At 40.5% G+C, this 19,882-nt stretch overlaps 1 protein-coding gene across 1 annotated transcript in view; it reads left to right on the top strand.

Moving 5' to 3' along the window:
* pdia5 (protein disulfide isomerase family A, member 5) overlaps positions 1 to 19,882 on the top strand; it is a 76,966-nt gene that overhangs the window by 40,838 nt on the left and 16,246 nt on the right. Inside the window, exons 11-14 of the mRNA XM_067604428.1 lie at positions 2,298 to 2,434; positions 13,050 to 13,120; positions 13,854 to 14,017; positions 14,595 to 14,725. Of these exons, the coding sequence (XP_067460529.1) occupies positions 2,298 to 2,434; positions 13,050 to 13,120; positions 13,854 to 14,017; positions 14,595 to 14,725 (503 nt within the window). The remainder of the gene's footprint in view (positions 1 to 2,297; positions 2,435 to 13,049; positions 13,121 to 13,853; positions 14,018 to 14,594; positions 14,726 to 19,882) is intronic.

The raw sequence follows: 19,882 nt of genomic DNA, 5'->3' as shown, positions 1-19,882 counted from the left end.
ACTGTGGTATCCATCACACCTTTTCTTGCTTTTCCTCACCCCGACTCACCTTGCTACCGTGTCATCAATCTACACCTGCTCCATTCTTGTCTCATTTTTCTTTCTCACCTTGGCTCACGCTCTCCACCCGTAACCACCTCTTGCCTCCTTCTCTCTTCCTCTCGTTCCCGCTCGTTTTAAGGGCCTGGCAGGAAAGCCTCGACTGTCCACAGGGCTGCAGCCAGAGGGCACAGAGCAGCACTTTCACAGCTATCACAGGAAACTGAGCGAGACAGGCAGAGGATGTATTCTAGCTCCAGTCTCTCACAGGCGTAACAATTTCCCCAGCTCTAAGTTTTTACTGTTCTGCTTATTCAGGGCCCAGCTGTAAGTTTTAGAAGTGGTTGCCAGGCTGGCAATCAGCAATCTAGTAGACAGAATGGTTGCTATGTTTTAAATGTACTGATAATCAGAGTGTAATTACAGTGATACAGAGTGATTTAACATAGTTGTTTTGTCTATCCCTCCCTCTCTCTCTGGCACAAAATGAAAAATAAATTCACATGTATGGGCTAACCATAAGCCACTAGATTTAAATCATTTATTTGCATAAATATGTTCCATATGGTAAAAAGGTGGCAGGGTGGCCTCCTGCAAGCCTCATCACATCTGCACTTTTCATCTGGAGATGCAGCAGACGGAAAGCTGAAAAGGGTTTTTTTTGCAGTGAACAGCACTGAAAGGTTTTTCCAGAATAGTCAGATTTGCTGCATTTATATTTTGAAGCACTTTGTCCATTGTGCTCTTTGTGTAGCACAGAATTTTTTTATCTGCTCTCTCCTGTTTATCACCCCTACTGTACTTTGCTACCCAGTGTTTGATGAAGTTTGTGTTCAAATTCAGCCGTCTCAGAATTTATTCCCTACTCAGTATCCCTTGTTTCACCCTCTATTGCCAGTTAAAAGAACAATAGAGGCCACAATGTGACAGTTACTCTCCAGACACACCACTGAAAAAGTCCCATGCTCTGGTACTTTGCACATCATAACATCACTTGACATCTGCTTGATACTGATCCTGACTTACTTTCTCTTGAGTCTTACTTCAAGGCAATAAGTGGACACAGGAGTAGAGGTAAGTATGCTTGGTGATCTTGAATATCTGTCCTCTGCAGCAGTGTTACACCAATAATGGGGTAAGATTCAAGTGGTCTGGTTGTATACTGACAGCCCAGGAGGGAAATGCACTTCATGTTGCAGAAGAGCAACCAAACATATCACTTGAAAAGTGTAGCTTCAGTCTCTGATACACTTTTCATATATAAAAGAGATGTATATTAGACAGATGACATTCTGGAGGAGATGCAGCATTTATCAGCACTGCATTCTAATGATTTTGGTCACTGAGTCACTGACTGACTGAGTGATGAAGTCACACCATTGGTCGGCTGATGACCACCAAAGCTAAGTGTCCCAGAACATATTTTGCACCAACTGACATCAAACAGCAATGGCGGAGATTAAGCTGTTGTAATTTTCGCTATAGGGCTGTTAATATGTCACTTTATTAAGTTTTAATATTTTTTCAGGCAAGAATAGTACCACGATTACCTACCGAAGGAGACTGTCGTCTGACATTTACATGAGAAGAGAGGATCTGTTCACCATCACCAGTGTAATTTAAGATGAAAACACACAGCCTAAATCTGAACTCAACCCTTCTTACAACAGCACCATATAATCTATACCCAAAACCTGGTGCAATGTATTTTAAGTATTATTGTCTTTCTCATATGTACAGCACCTTGAGTTACAACTACTGTATAAAAAGTGCTATTTAAATAAATAAACTTACATAAAAACAAACAAAATACTGTGATGGCCATGTCTGATTGGAACCAGGCAACATACAAATTAAAAGCCCTCTAGCTTCTCATATATACTATATACTGCCATATACCAGGTTTTGACCTAGAATTGTTATCCAACCTCATGGGACTTTTGCACATTAGCTCAGGCCAGACTGTGTGATGATGAGGAAGATTGCGCAATGACTTGCGTGCGTCTGGACAAGTGCAGGGAGTGAGCACTTGTTTATATCTGCGTCGACTCGTTCTTGGCACCGCAGCAAGGAGCTCTGTCATCAAGGCGGGGCTTCTTCGCTCCAGATGCGTGTGTTTGTGCGACATGTTGGGTGGAGTGTGGGCTACAGCTGTGTCTGATTTATGCTCTATACAGATTACACACGAGCTGGAATGTGTCTGCTTTTTAAATGTCCCTCACCTCTGTTGCCCTTGCTGTCTTTATTTCCTGCTTCAGCCCTCAGCCACCCCAACCAAAGACCCCTGAGGTGCCGTGGTCAGAGACAAACTCACCAGTCTTCCACCTGACAGATGAGTCCTTTGACAGTTTCCTGGAGGAACATCCTGCAGCCCTGGTCATGTTCTATGCTCCCTGTGAGTAAGAAAGCAAAGTTTAAAAAGATGATCATTTTCTTTATCAATCACTTGATTTATAATAAGTGAAAATATTGAAAGTTGTACATCAAAATTTCCCAGAGCACAAAACCCAGAGATGATATTCAGTTTACAATGATTCAAGAGGGAGAATGACAGCAAATCCTAAAAATGAGTTGTGAATCCCCCATGACAGTTCTGGGTAGGGTCATTATTAAGAGCATTCGACTGTTATCTATCATCTTCTTACTGTCAACAAACCCCATTAAAGACCAAAACAACAAAATGCTTATAAAAGATTTTTAACATCTTTTTAATCATTTTTTTTTTTTTAAAAAGGAATCACAAATATATATTTTCATTTTTTTAAAGGCTCATTAAACAGCTGGATGCTGCAGTACAGGGGTAAACAGTGCCTTTGTTGGGGACAATTTTCAGCTGCAGATTAATTTTCATTTGCTGCTCATGTGAGTTTTTCTGGCAGCAGGACGGTGTATGTGGGACTGACTCCAAATAAACTGCAGTGACGGTGTCCATGGTAATGAAGGAACATTTCATGTGGCTCATTGATAGTGTTTGGACAACAGTGCAGCTCTATGGCACAGAGGAATAAGATATATCAGGCTTTAGATACACACACAATACTTGTTAGTAGGGTCATTTCATTGTTGGTTTTGGTCTTTTCATGAGATTTGTTGACAATAAGAAAAATACAGAATATCACCAGCCTTGCTCTTTAACAACTTTAGGTTAAGAAATTAACCCTGGTTCTCTTAAACGTGTGAGGTATCTCACTATGGGACACGCTCCTTGCGCTGTCTCCCAGAAGCTATTTTTACACTACACAAGTCTTGACTGACAGACAGACAAAGGACTTCCTACTGCTATAAAAGCCTGACGTAATGCTCTCCCTTCAGTTTGAGTAATCACACCTCTTCCTCGCTCCAGGCATGGAGGGCGCTCTGGTGAGATACTCATGTTTCAAGAGAACTGGGGTTAATTTCTTAACCTAAAGTTCTCTTTCAACATTTGTGAGATATAGAGTAGCCCATGACACAAACAGCCGCTCTGATTTGAGTGAATCCAGCAGTCTTATCAACATAGTGTGTAAAGATCGCACAGGGCAGAGCGCATTAAGCTGTTCATGTTCCTGCGTGGAGAAAGGAGGAGGATAGAAAGCCGACAGCTCAATAGGGCGGTTATGATAATGCCGGGTTAAAAACCTTGGGTACAAACGCAGGATTAGGTTTTAGTAAAACCTTAGAATCCCCCATTAAAAACTGCATACATGATGGGTTCAATGACAACGCATGGATGTCATTCACCCAGTAATAAAGCCATTTTAAGGTGTTGGGCCACCATGTGCTGCCAGAACAGCTACAGTGAGCCTTGGCATTGGTTCTACAAGTCTCTGAAATCTTCTGGAGGGATGAACACCGTTCTTCTAAAACATATTCCCTCATTTGGTGTTTTGATGATGATGGTGGTGGAGAACGCTGTCTAACACGTCAGTCCAAAATCTCCCATAAGTGTTCAACTGTGTTGAGATCTAGTGACTGTGAAGGCCATAGCATATGATTCACATCATTTTCATATTCATCAAACCATTCAATGACCCCTTGTGCCCGGTGAATTGGGGAATTGTCATCCTGGAAGAGACCACTCCCATCAGGATAGAAATGTTTCATCATAGGATAAAGATGATGACTCAGAACAACTTTGTATTGATTTGCAGTGACTCTTCCCTCTAATGGGACAAGTGGACCCAAACCATGCCAGCAAAATGCTCCCCACAGCATAACAGAACCACCAGATCCCCTTACTGTAGGGGTCAAGCATTCAGACCTGTACCAGTTTTTGCTTTAATTTGTCACCCGTCTGTACAGTCTTAAGAAAGGAGAAAGTTGTTTCAGTTGTAAAATATGTGCAGCAGTGTGTCACAGTAGCTTCACAGTCCTTCCTGCTGTGTTAAAACATTCTATTGCAGATTCTCTCAGGCAGAACTTTTATTTAGTCACATGAATTATGCACCACAACAACACCAAGGCCAGTTCCTTGTATGTGCAAACCGACTTGGCAATAAACCTGATTCTGATTCTGAATAACATCATAGTTTCACTGTCATGCTCAGTATTAACAGTCAGCTGGAGAAAGTAACTTAACAAAGACTAGAAATGAAAAACAAACCCAAGCCTCCTTCAGTTACCTAAGCTTTTTGTGTCACACACAAACATCCTCACAACAGAATGCTTCATTCTTGCCATATGGTTCACATAAGCCTGCTTGTCATTTTTATTCATGCACCATATTGCCGTTGTTACGCAGAACTTTGTAAACATGCCAGATTTTGTCAGTAGGTTAGATTTTTTCCAGTTCCAGATTGCTTTGCTTTCCTCCAGCCCTCCTGTGTGTGAGGAAGCTGTCCAAAGGAGATTTTGCATGTTGATAAATGCGACCCATAGCTGTAAAATCATGCAAATAGATTCTCCCCATTTAGAAACACATTCTGAGTGCAACAGCTACATGACACACATCTGAATAGAGTCGCAACCAATTTCTGGACCTTTGATTATTTTTTTATTTAAGCTTCCTCTTTACTTCGTGACTACGTCACCTCTCCTACTATCTACCTCCTCATCCTTCCTCCTCGCTCTACATGTCCAATCTCTCTGTGCTCATCCCATTCTGTACGCTGTAAAAATAAACGAGTAAATAAAAATAACATCCTCTTCCGTAGTTTTCACCATAATGATTATTCACTGTTTTCAAAATTTCATCACATACTTTGCTGCAGAGCTTTCATACCTCCAGGCTGCCACAAGCACTGCACTCAACCCAGAGGGCAAACACACTCTCCAGCTGCTGAAGTGATTAAAACACATCCTTAACACTAGCACTGCAGACGGACCTGCTATATCCACTGTCATTATTCACTGCCTAAAACTGAAAAATATTTTTGCACTATCAAACAGCTTATTTAATCTTACTTCTGCCAGTTGGCAGTAAACAATGTTAAATATCTCTAACATTGCGTTCTTGTCATGGAATTTTCTGTAAATATGATCTGTTGAATAAGAAAAACCAAGTGACATGATTGGATTTATCAGAGCAATCTGTGTGGGATGTAAAAACAACAGTTACACAAGACGCCCAGATGAGGGTTAGATGCTGTGTCCAGCCTGCATACCTAACCGCATATCTCATTTCTATTTCTGCATGTGTTAAATACAAACAGGCAACATGTAAATCAAGCAGCTTTGGTGTTGTTGAGCTCACCTTTGATGAGATTAGGCTGCCCCCCCCCCCCCCCCCCCCCCGCTTCCGTCTTGTGTGCTAAGCTAGACTAAACACATCAGAGTATGAACTGATCTGTGCTGAACTCACAGGGGTAAAACTGTTATTGATCTTCTCGTCTGACTCTTAGTAAGACATTTTCCAAAATGTTTTAATGCCACTTGACCAATTGGTCACCATCACAAGTGTGATTGGTACCAAAATTTAAAAAAACATGCTTTAGCATAGTGCAGAGCCAGCTACATTCTGATGCTATAGCATACATTATGTAAGGAGTAATACCCATCAAGTTGTCCGCTCCATGATTGTAATGGATAATGTAAACTTGGAGGGTATTATCCCACTTATACCACTTGCCAAGGAAATGCCATATGTGATCAAATGTTTACTTACTTTAGATATCAAAAAATGTAGTTACTTGGCCTCAGAATTGCTGCCTACCTTTTATTATACCATTGATTAAAGCATTAGCACACATTATGTTTCAAATGTGCAGAGGAGATTGTAGTGTCATTATTTAGTGTACTTAGGGCAAATATTAATGATTATGTTTTTTTCACCATCCTTATCCTGAATGTACATAACAATATTTGAGAGGAAGTCTGAATAGTGCAGGAATCAGACTAGTCTTTCCTCTTCCTATGCACTGTCATAGCTTCACAGACGCTTGTCCTGCACTTGACTCACCCTGCGGACATCAGCCACTCACCCACACACTCGGATCAAGGGCACCCAGCTGAAACAAGCTGCATCGAATCTTTTCAGCTTTAATGCGCACACATATACATACACACAAGTACAGATATCTGTACACACACAACACATATCAAACACATTTTTGCACATCATGACACAAACATTATTATTGCAAACAATTACACCGTATATCTTTCTCTCACACACACACGCACACACACACACACACACACAAGGCTACTGATCCCGACAAGGTCGGTGTTTATACCGGAAAAGGTCCCAGTGAGATAACAGAAATGCACACACACACACACACACACACACACACACACACACACACACACAGATGCCCAGTCTTGCTCCTTTGATGCAGTTTCTTAATGGCTGTGCTGTCAGTATGAGATTAATGGTCTCCCAACCACCACCATCAGCTTGCATTTCTGTCCACCTCTCAGTGCGGCCATTCTCACCATCCTCTGAAAAACACTCAGCAGGGGTTGTTTGCATGCCGCTCCTTACAGCGGCAAAAACCTCCAGCTGAACGCTCTGTTTCACAGAGTGAGCCTGATTATGTCCCAGTCCAAAACAAAAAGTTCCTCTCTGCTGGTGTTGTTTGAAGAAAACACTGCAAAATATTGAATACGGAATCACGTTCCAGCAGATATGGCTGGAGATGACCGTGCTTGATTCATAAATGTTTGTGTTTGCGCTGCAACTGGTGCACCAGGAAGCAATTAGGTCTGGTTTTAACATCTCTCCTGACTGGCCACTTAGAAAGTAGCCACAGGCTCAGCTTGCTGCTGCAGTGGGCCCAGAGAAGATGACCTTATAACATCCTAACACCTAACATTTGCTGTAAAGCTGAAGGAACACACCAGACTTTTTCCTCTTAAGCTTAGTTTTTATTACAGCTACAGTGGTGTATGGTCAGTTTGTTTGTTCTCTGGACTCTGAGGTCTTCTCCCCCTCACTCAGCCTGAATCAGCAATATTTCTGTGCTTTCCTGTAAGCCCCTACACACACACACACACACACACACACACACAGGCACACACTGACCCTGCCCCTCATGCACCACTTGTTCTGAATGCGGAGCAGAACTGATGCAGAGCACAGGACGGACATTTCGTTTTCTCTCTTACTCATCACTTTGAAGGGTCAGACAAAGTCCTTTTAGTCACTCTGTTTCTCTGTTAAGCCTCAACACGAGCTGCATGATCACACACTACAGTGATTCACTTGAGAGGCATTTTTTTTGTTGTTGTTGTTGTTGTTTTTTTTACATGATCACACTTGATTTATAGCTTGCACCAGCACTGCATTGTATATTGAAGAAAGGAATTCCTGAACTGTTATGACAAGGGCAATTTACCGGGATTGGAAATGTACCAAGTTTGTTTCATGCATCTGTGCAATACAGCGTTGTGAACACATACACTCACAGCTCATCCCTGATCAAACAGCATATTCATTACATCTTAAGACGAAACATCTTGTACATTGTGTGAGACAAATATTGTGTTATGTATCTGAAAGTCGTTTTAGATCCAAAAATAAAATGTTTTCCAGTCGCTTGCTGCTCATGCAGTATTAAACACACCTCAAACACGGAGTTTATTCATGACGCTCCGAGCACATACGGATTTGTTGAAAAGAGCAGTTGCAAAAAATGTGCACAGACATATTCATGCAGACACCACTACCTCCAGATACACTAACACTAACACTGTCCTGCTTCAAAGTTTAAAAACACAGGAAGTACAGTATTTAGCTGATGGTGAAGTTGGCTGATGTAATGGAATTCATTCTCTTTGAATTTTTGCTCTCAAGTCGAGTAAGCCACCAACACCCCCATCTAGAGCTGGGAGATAATTCTTATTATCATTTAGTGACTTTCAGTGGAAACAGATTGTGATGATGCATTACTTTTTGAAAAACTTTTGTTATACAAGTTTTTGTTTTGCTCGTACAGTATGGAGAGATTTGTCTGCTCTACATAATAATGAAACAAAGTTTGTTTGATTGAACATCAATCTGACTTTTATATAAGATCTATACATTGTCATATCATGATATACATTGATACAAAAAATAGTGCCATCATTTTACAATATTGCCTCAAAACAGAGTCATTCATGAACTAACAACATTGATGATGATTTTATCATTAATTGTAGAGACATAGAGGCAAATGTCTGTGGTTGAGGCATAGTAGTCGGCAGAAGATAGAGTAGTTAAGTTATGATGATGATGTTCTAACATGTCTATGAAAAACATTTTCATTCAGGGATATTATATTTACAGCCCAAGTTTGAAGGCTTCCTTTTCAGCTGTTTGGATTGGCATCATATGTGTTGCCTAACAAAACATAACCGCTTTGCAAATTTCCCTCTACCGTCTGCTTTTTCTGTTAAAGTCTCTGTTTGTTGTAGGTCTGACGTGTTTAGAACTGAACCATCGTCACACTACGAAAGTCGTTACAGTTTTTTTTTGACAAAACAGCCATCCACAACATTACTTTCGCTTTCAGCTGTGTCTGTTGCTACTGTCCGTCGTCACATCACTAGTTGTGATATGTATTTCAACTGTATTGCCCAGCCCTCACTACTACTCCACCACTTTGTTTCCCCTCCATCTCTCCCTGTCACTCATCTATCGTCTCCTCTACAGGAGTTTTGATTACCTGTGTAGCCACTTTCACAGGTTCTGCTTCTGTTTCTACTGTACTCCTTTGCATCGGGGGAAGAGTTCCTGAAGCTAAATTTCGGTGCCGCTAAGGAGTCTTCTCCTTGCTCTCCTTCTACTGTCGTCATCGCTCACTCACACCCAGCTCTTAGTCTCACTCAGTTTGTCTCTAACATGCTTACACAGACGCAAACACACCCATGGCTGAGAGTGAAACATGTAGTAAGTAAGCAGACATGACTAAACTCTCTCAGTAAACATGAGAGACTCTTGTCATCCCATTTACAGTTTCACCCTCAGCACGGCAGCAGTGAACCCCTTGAAAAAAGCCTGGTGAAACAGCAAGACACCAGCTGTTGACGCATTGATTCAACAAGACAGCTCCGAGGGTGTAATGTTGTGCAAAGATTGCAGCATTAAAGCTACTAGCTTTGGTTTTATAGAAGTCATTTTCCTCTGGAATATCTCGTTTATATGTTTTACAAGAGTGAGGGGTGATTAGACCCTCATACAGTGCATTCAGAAACTATTCAGACCCCTTTCACTTTTTTCACATTTTAGTTATGTTGCAGCCTTATGCTAAAATCATTTAAATTCATTTTTTCCCTCATCAATCTACACTCAATACTTTGTCAATACCCATAATGACAAAGTGTCAACAGGATTTTGGAAATGTTTGCAAATTTATTAAAAAGGAAAAACTGAAAATATCACATTGACATAGTTATTCAGACTCTTTACTCAGTACTTAGTTGAAGCACCTTTGGCAGCGATTACAGCCTCAAGTCTTCTTGGGTATGACGTGACAAGCTTTGCCCAGATTTGGGGATTTTCTGCCATTCTTCTCTGCAGATCCTCTCAAACTCTGTCAAGTTGGATTGGGACTTTGGTTGACAGCCATTTTCAGGTCCAGATATGTTCGATTGGGTTCAAGTCAGGGCTCTGGCTGGGCCGCTCAAGGAGGTTCACAGAGTTGTCCCTTAGCCACTCCTGCGTTGTCTCAGTTGTGTGCTTAGGGTCCTTGTCCTGTTGGAAGGAGAACCTTTGACCCAGTCTGTGGTCCTGAGCACTCTGGACCAGGTTTCCTTTAAGGATATCTCTGTTTTTGGCTCTGTTCAGCTTTCCCTCAACCCTGACCAGTCCCCCAGTCCCTGCCGCTGAAAAAGACCCCTACAGCATGGTGCAGCCACCACCATGCTTCACCATTAGGATGGTATTGGGCATGTGATGAGTGCTGCCTGTGTCCCCCCAGACATGACGCTTAGAATTGAGGCCAAACAGTTCAATCTTGGTGTCATCAGAACAGAGTATCTGGTTTCTAACAGTCTGAGAGTCCTCAAGGTACTTTTTTGCAAACTCCAAGCAGGCTTTCCTGGGACTTTCACTTTGAGGCTTCCGACTGGTCACTCTGCCATAAAGCCCAGATCGATGGAGTAGTAGTAGTAATTTATTTTGGTTGATATTAACAATTTTTCAAAAAGAATGCACATAGAAATATATGAATAACAATAAGGCATCAAATTAAAAGGAAAACAACAAAAATATTGACCGAAAAGGTGTAGGCTGAAGCTTTACCTCATTATACCTATATTTTTTACATTCTAATAGGCAACCTGCTCACTACAAGGTTTAAGCTATACAAAAACAAAACAAAAAAGAAAAAAAAACAATAGTTCTTATCATATCATACACAATGATGATCATATCTCAGTTTGTTTACCACCTTATGTTTTTATCATTTTATCATTCAATTTTTCATGCCAACATACCAGCTAATATATCATTGAATGTATCAAGGCAGGTTCCTGGTGTTCTATATACACAGCTAATGATTATATTTTTTGATTTTTCAACATCAATTTCTACAGTTAAACATTCCAGAATATTTTCTATAGTATTTGACATACATTTAACCATGCTGCATCTCAAAGCTGTATCAACATACAGGGCAACTTCTCCTCCTTTGTTATTGATCCTATTTAATCGTAAACAACTCATATCCTTCCAGTTCCACATCATAAACTCTCATTTTCAAGCCAAGTCTCAGATACAGTGATTCACTGAACTTGAATTGACACAAATAATCCTTGATTTTAGGGAGGTTTCTATAGAGGCTTCTGCTGTTGAAGTGTAGTATTGATAGAGCACCTTCCATTTTCACATTACTGTTGAGTTGTTTATCTGTGTAGTACTCACAATTGTCGTTGATGTTATTGTAGAAGTGGTTTTCTGGGTCAATACCATTTTCAATCTCGTACAATTTGTGCTCTGTGTAGTCAAAAGCTCAAATTTTCATACTTACTGTATAGTCTATTTAGATGATCACCCAATTAATTCTTTTTTTAATAGTCTGTGCAAATGCTCCCCCACACAATGTGAACCAACGACCAAAAAATCCACAGCCATCAACATCTCCAAACCGAAATATTAGATTCAGATTCAGAAAACATTGTCGTGACAGAAAATCATCTTAGACGGTACTCAGCATACAGTGTCCTGTACAAAACTCAGACTAAGACATACAGTACCTATTCCTAGAACAAAATAAAATACATAACACAAATAACTTAGAATAAAATACATACTTAAAATAAGATACATGGTACTGGTGCGTGCAAAGTGGCATAGTGCACGTGTGAGAGTTCATCGTTGTTTCATCGTTTGTTTAATATGCTTATGGCAGCGGGAATGAAGGACTTCTTTTTTCATTCCTTTCTGTAAGATGATCATTCACATATACCCATGTCCCCTTCAGCTTTTTGGCTGCCTCAGTAGCTCAGTTTTGTGCTTCCTATTCACGAACTGAACTATGATGGCAGGCTTTGTTTTGCTGTCCTTTTGTGGAAGGGTATGGCAAGCCGCAATGTTGCCACTTTGGATGATCATATCTTTACTTTCAAAGAACTTTATTACTTGCTGTCCCAGCATTTGTGGTTCCTCTGTCGTGAGTGTTGCAGTGATGGTTGTCCTTCGTGAAGTTTCTCCCAAATCCACATAGAATCTCTGGAGCTCAGCCAGAGTGACCATCGGTTTCTTTGTCACCTCTCTTACCAAGGCCCTTCTCCCCCAATTGCTCAGTTTGGCTGGGTGGCCAGCTCTAGGAAGAGTCCTGGTTGTTCCAAACTTCTTCCTTTTAAAAATTATGGAGGTCACTGTGCTCTTGGGAACCTTCAATGCAGCATAAACTTTTTGTAGCCTTCCCCAGATCTGTGCCTCGACACAATCCTGGTGTGAGCTCCACTCGCAGTTCCTTCGACCTCATGACTTGGGTTTTTGTTCTGGTATGCATTGTCAGCTGTGAGACCTTACATAGATACATAGGTGTTTGCCTTTCCAAATCATGCCCAATCAATTGAATTTACCACAGGTGGACACCAATCAAGGTGTAGAAACATCTCAAAGATGATCAAGAGAAATTGAAGGTACCTGAGCTAAATTTCAAGTGCAAAGGGTCTGAATACTAATATTAATGTGATATTTCAGTTCTTCCTTTTTAATAAATTTGCAGACATTTCGAAAATTCAGTTTTTTCTTTGCCACTGTGGGGTATTGAGTGAAAGTTGATGAGGGAAAAAAAAGAATTTAAATGATTTCAGCATAAGGCTGCAACATAACAAAATGTGAAAAAAGTGAAAGGGGTCTGAATACTTTCTGAATGCACTGTATGTATGTATGTATATGTGTATTATATAGCAGGTCACTCACTATTATGTGCCACAGTTGACTTATTTGTTATCAGTGTATATTTTGGCCCATATGCAAATAAAACTTTCAGTACATAAATGTGCTATATGTGTGTATTTTTTATATATTTCTGCCCCTCATTTGTCTCAACTGAAGTTTAATATTCTTGCTGTATTTGTATGTGGTGTTTTAAATTGTTATTAGTTTCAGATACCTTGCATCATTCAGACACTAATGTGTGATTTGCATCCCTTAGGGTGTGGCCACTGCAAGAAGATGAAGCCAGAATATGATGAAGCTGCTGAAATACTCAACAAAGGTGCAGAGGTAGGTTTCTTGTTTTTATATCTGCGAAGCATGCATGTCTACACGTCTGTGTGTTTTGTTCATTTTTCATAAGTCACACGCTCTTGTGAACATGAGGAACTACACGGGTGTAGTGGTGCCTCATTAACAGATCATCATAATCCCTCCTCTTGGCCTGAAGACCTGTTGGCCGATGCAGCTGACACGCTGGTCAGTCTGTCCTGCAGCCCAGCTCTCGATGTGTTTCTGATTAGTCGGGCGTGTTCCTCACCTTCCTCTCCGCCATTCTGTCCTCTGTGGTAATCTAACGCTCCCCAGCCAGGGGCAGGGCCTATAAAACTCCAGCCTGGTGACTGTAGCAATTATCTCATTCGTGAGCGTCCCCCCGGCCCGTGGTTTGGACCTTCTCCTTGTGGCTCTCTGCCCAGTACTGGAGGTCAATGGGAAAAGCCTGGCCATTATCTAGTATGGATGGACTCACCCTGCGCCCCGAAGACCCAGCATATCATTAATTTTTCTCCCCCTTGCTTCTCTGCTAGTCTTACTAATGCAGCACTTTCACATATACAAAAAGCTCTGTGGCCCGTTTGCTACAGTTGAACTTGGATTGTTTCCAATGGGTGTAGTTGGTGTTAATTGGTGTCATGTAGAAGGTTATTCTGAGGGACCTTCATTGGTCTAACTTAACACACTATAGGTATTATTTTACCAAGTCCCACAGGACTTAAGGTCTGCCTTTTTTACCTCTCCGCAGAGTCCAGGTGTGTTGGCAGCAGTGGATACCACAGTGCACAAGGCTGTCGGGGATCGCTTCAAGATCTCCGGCTTTCCCACGGTTAAGTATTTCGAGAAAGGTGAGGAGAAGTTCACGCTGCCACAGCTCCGAAGCAAAGAGAAGATCATCGAGTTTATGCACAAGTAAGTCATACAATTAACAGGCAGCTCGACCAGTCCTGTACTTCTGTTAAACAAATCCGCCTGTGCACATTTAGACAAGACACAAACTCAGGTACATTGCAGTAATTTACTCCTGAACCTAAACATTTTAGCTGCTCCCTCTTTTATCTTGCATGCAACCTTGCATTCTTTATTTGTTACCCTCTAAAACAAAATGTATGAAGTGAAGCACTGATTAGCTGCAACATTTTTTTTCTAAACGTCCTCCTAGTATAGTAGATTAATCTTTGGAAAGGGTTTCTGTGAAAAGTAATCAACCTGTGATGACATCAGTCCAGCTGTGGTAATTACAGGCTCCATAAAGACAAAGTCTGCAACCAGAGGTCAACAGACATCATTTTATGGCTGACATCAGATCTCTCTCATTGAGTTTTCTATTATATAACTAGTATGCACATGGTAGATGAATACTATATAAATGCATACATTATATCTCTACTTACACTACTTGTACTTCTTACAATTAAAGCAAAGCAGTGTCTTTCCCTCCTTGCAGTATCCATAATAAATATTGTTTTGCTCTCTTTCATGTCTCCAGTCCCCAGGCCCCTCCTCCACCAGAGCAGTCTTGGGAGGACAAGCCCTCCAGTGTCAGCCATCTTGGATCAGAGGATTTCCGAGAGGCGCTGAAGAAGAAAAAACATGCTCTGGTCATGTTCTACGCTCCCTGTAAGAGCTAAATTCATACAAACTCTACCATACACTCATTTTAACAACATAATTTGAAAGTTACCCTCTGCACAAAGGTCTATAATTACTCCTGAAAGGTTCATCTGTAATTGGCACCAGATGATTTTTTACAAACTGTTGAAATTCATATGCTTGGCTGTTTTGATTAATATATAAAGTGTGAGTGAAGTTGTTGCAACCAAGTGCGATCACAGCCCTGCTTTGTTGGATTTCATGTGATCATATCCTGGGTTTAAACCAGTGCACACACGTAACTGAGAACAGCCTGCCAAGCTCCTCATCACACAGCATATAAACCCCACCTAAGCCATGGGGAGACTGAGGAATGATTCAGATGACTGAGAATAGATTTGTGTAAGTAAAAAGAGAACAATATATCACAGTTCCACCTCATATTTCAGGGTTCCCACGCATCGTTGCAAACATGGAATTCTGTAAAGCAGCTTAACAATCACAAAAATGTCTGAAGAAAGTTAGTTGTCCTGTAAAATGTTTTAATGGGCAACAAAATAACCGTCATTTGACTATATGGACTGACATAGTCTGACCTGTCGAAATGTATTGTTTGTCTTTGCAACAGCTGGCAGCTGAAATTACAGCCTGGTTAGGGATGAAGAAGTGTCGAAATTGTGCGGGATCATGTTTTCAGCGTTCAATTGATGATGGCTTGTAAAGCTCCATAATCAATATTAGAGGTGCAGCGGTATACAAAATTCACATTTCAGTAGAGCAGGAAAAAAAGGTAGAAAATAATATTTTGGTCTTTTATTTTGAATGTAAAATCTAACAATGGCTCATTGGCCATAACTGTTAAGTTGTGCTTCACTGGAAACTATTACTGAAACAGTTTATTTGCTGCAGTGGAAACTATTACTGAAACAGTTTATTTGCTGCAGTGGAAACTATTACTGAAACAGTTCAGTTTTGCTGCAGTAAAAAAGGAAAACAACTTTCTGTTTCTTGCAAGGAGTCAGGACACCTGCTGACAGCTGTTTTATGCTGATTTATGGTCTAAATGTATATAAAGTAGTGTAAACTAGCTCCACCTCCAGCAGCTACAACAGTAACATGCTGCTCTAACACTGATGCTTCAGTATTAATAATCTAATGTTTCATATATAGTAATATATATATAATATATGGAAAAATTTAAAGACATGTTAAGAGTCCATGTAACTGAGAATTGCAACTGCCTTATTTGAGCTGACATTAGCCTATTCCTATCTGATGTTTGTATTCCTTATCTGTTGTGCTTTTTTTCTACTACTGCTGTCTTGGCCAGGTCTCCCTTGGAAAAGAGATTTCAATCTCAAGGGACTTCCTGGTTAAATAAAGGTTAAATAAATAAGTCAGTCAGAGGGACCAAACCCCTACTTTTACTTTCATACATAACTACACTTTTCTCTCTCAAAACTGCTCTTAGACGTGCTGTCTGACCACATCAGAAATCAAATGTGTTTCTAGTTGTTCTGAATGGCTTCACTCAAAGGCGTAGTGAAATGTCGACCGTCACAGAGAAGGAGGGGGATTGGGAGACATGATATTGTTTAAATATGGGAATAACGTCGCATATTTAATAGTATTGCACTCAGTCATTGTTATGGGTTAACACTACAGGGTAACCAGGGTAACGAGCCTACCTTGGCTAAGCCAGCTAGCATACACCATGGATGTATAAAGAGAACTGGATACAGCATCAGAGGCAGGGATCCATTCATTCCTATTAAACCACTTCCTGCTGTATCAAAATTACCTGGATGAAAACATACTGCACATGCTCTATGGGCCCAATGCACCCATAGAGCATAACTAGCATAGTATAGGAGCTTAGCATAGGAGCTAACTTCCGGTTTAGCACTCCAGCTACTTGAATGAGGTTAAAACAATTCAATCTTGCAGCTCTTCTAGACTTTCCAAATGTTATCGGACCGAATGGATCAAATTCTGATAGTGAAACAAGTCATTTCGCAGGGGTTGTGATGCTCAAAACAATTTATCCACCATTTTACAGCCGCTTCTTTTCCCATGATTGTGTGTGGGGAAAAATGATTTTTGGGCCCATCAGACTCGGAAGTGGTAGTGCCACTATGTCCACTATGTCAAATTGACTCCAAAGCCTGGTGCTCTTCCTGGGGGCTTGGCATACACCCATGAACATGCTACAGTTAAGTAGTGCGCCGCCAAAACATTCCAGGTGGAACTCGTACTCTAGAATTATTGTTCTGTATGTCAGATTAAGTGGATTATTAAACTATTTTGACAGTAATTGTTTGGGTCACAGAGCATATTCTTCGTACAACTGCATGCACCGAACTGTAACATCCGTACCATCTGTACACCCCTACTCAATATATTTTATACTAACAATAAATCAAATGAGAGTGCTCTCTAGTAGTGGTAAACCCACGTGGATTTATCACCAATTCTGGAGCTCTTCTGAGATGTTTTACAGCTTATTTACTGTATGATTCAATGTCAGCGCTCTCATCAACCTTGTTTTCTGCAAAAAGGCAAGTGAAAGTGAAACATTTAGTAGCTAGACAGCCAGATACTTTTCCGAGGAGTTGTTGGAGACCAAACCAGAGCTAAAAGGAAAGTGCATGGTGGGTTTTTGTTCATCAGGCGGACAAAAAACAAGACCTCAAAAGAATGTTAATATCTGCTGGAAGTGCAAAAAGACAGTTATTTGTTAATATGTTAGCCATAACAACTTTAAAGATGATAATGTCTCAAATGTGCATGTTTCTTCAGCTCTTCAATAGCCAAAAAATAATTTAATGCAGGAGTAAAGCTCACCACAAACTTTTCACCTTTTCACAAAAGACATTTTGACATGTCGACACAGGAAAAACAAAGGTGCAGTTAATGAGTGCTGAATAACATTTAGTTTTTCCAAATTCATGACCCTGGTACAGTACATGATGGTTTACTAGTATGGCTTTGTTGGGCACTTGAAGGGAAGTAAGAAATAATAAGTTAATGTTCTCTGTTTTACCTGTGCTTTTCCTGCTCTGGCAAGCCAAAAAGTCTCAAATTATAGGAGACTAAGTGGACTTGATTTCTGAAATTGAAATCAGCTGTTTTTAAACTGGTGCATCATTAAAGTCAACTGAAGTCAGATGTGGAATCAAGTAATTAAGTCATTTTACACAAAAAGAAAAGCATTGTTCTCTTTTGTTGAACTTGTCCTAGAAAAGTATTTCTTTAAAAGAGTGGGAACCCTGTACTACAAAACTCTACATCTGAGTTCTCAAACAAAGCACACATAGAATGAATACAGAGTTTCTACCCTGCTTAATTATCAATACATGCGTACGCACTCACACACATCTCTGTCTGATCTGATGAGGGCTTCAAAGCCAGACAGGGCACTGCGGTCAAGCTACTGCCTCCATCGGGCCCTTTGGTGCTTCCTTCTACAAAGAGAGACTCCAGATGCAGTAACAACCTGCTGCCCACCCACCCCATCTGCACCCTGCTCACTAGTGTCTTATCAGTGAGGGAGCTTACGTCTAATAGAGCATTTGATGAGATAAAGCAACTTGCTAAAACATCATAGCTGGAGACACTTCAGACAGAACAATTAATTTTTTTTTCAAAGGTTTGGGTTATTAACTTATAGCCTGAAGCATAATTAAACCTAAACTGAAACTAAATGTCATCACATCTTCTCTCTCTTCTCTGCCCTTTCTTGATCCCAGGCAATACCACTGCATACATACAGTGTTAAATTAATGCACTGTCTAATTTCCTAAATACTCATTTACAGCCATCAGTTTTCCAACTCTAAATTTTTATTTTTGGACTCCACTTAAGTAGTTTTGCATGATTCACAGTTCAAAAAAACTCCTTATTTATCTTATTCTGAGCTCCTGTGTCTTTAAGGTCCCCCTCACGATGAGCCCACTCTGTTCTGATTGACCAGCTTTCCGGAAGCTGCCGAGGGGCAGCATGTATCAGAGTTGTGTAAAGTTACCGCCGATGCAAATCCAACATTTCCTGCTTCAAATTAAATGCTTTTAAATGACTAAATAATGGGAGACTTTCATTGTAAAGAATCTACAGGAAGTGAAACATGTTCCTCACTGAGCAGAGCTTTGTTAGCGGCGCTAAAAACTGGTCAAAACAACAACATATGAAGATATTTGGAGCTCTTTGTTCAGCAGATCAGTTAGAAATAATGCAGGGAGAAATATAAGCAGAAACAGCCACAGTGATGATGATGTTTGATGAAGAGCTGCAGAAGACCAGCACACCTCTAACAAGTAAACAATTTATTTTACTTTGCTGTGCTGCATAATAGAGTCATGGCTTGGCATGACTACCTCCACAACAATGGAAAAGTGCCATAATGTTAGCAGAGCAACGCAGTGAACTTGTGCGCTGTGTGTGGAGCAGATGACCATATAAAGAAATTCATCACAAGCCGATGTCAGCTTGGGCTGAAAGTAGAAAAAAACATTGGAAACTGAGTTTTCAGAGCAGTCTAAAGCCGGTGCTTTTTGCTCACAGGGATCACTTCTACATACGTTTACCTCATTATTTGACACATCGTCCACTTTTAACATGAAACATCCAACATTGTAACATTATATATATGACTGAAAATAAGGAAAAGTATAATAGGTCCCCTTTAAATAGTGTTAAGTAATGCTCAGTTCCAAGCAAATCATTCTAGTGCATTTATGTTAAGTTGTATTAAATTGCTTTGCTTTATTCTCCAGTTGGCACATTTTTGTCAGTGAGTGATGGTGAAAAGACAGTCTCTTTGTATTCATCTCTCTGCTTTTCCCTCTACCTCACAGTCTCTCTGTGAAAATGTCTGTGCGGATAGAGGAAAGACATGAGAGAGGCACGTCTCATTATCAACAGCAGACGTGCCTTTTAGCTGCTTTTAAGCCACTTGGATAACAGGAGGTCTGTGAGATGTGGAATGTTCCTGCACGTAGGATGCAGTGTGACGCCTCGTGCCCTTTGTTCATTTATCTGTTCTTCCTCCAGTCACATCCAGTCTTTCAGCAGTCACAGTGACCTGCCTGGTCACTCTGTTCTCTTAAAAAAAAAAAAAAAAAACTTACACACCTGCCATGTTTTTTGATAGCCTACATTAGTTTCAGAATTGTGACAGAACCTTTA

The sequence above is a fragment of the Thunnus thynnus genome, chromosome 11, assembly GCF_963924715.1.
Source record: "Thunnus thynnus chromosome 11, fThuThy2.1, whole genome shotgun sequence".
NCBI classification, from domain to species: domain Eukaryota; kingdom Metazoa; phylum Chordata; class Actinopteri; order Scombriformes; family Scombridae; genus Thunnus; species Thunnus thynnus.
The sequence above is the reverse complement of the archived record's forward strand: the minus strand, read 5'-3'. Positions and strand labels throughout refer to the sequence as shown.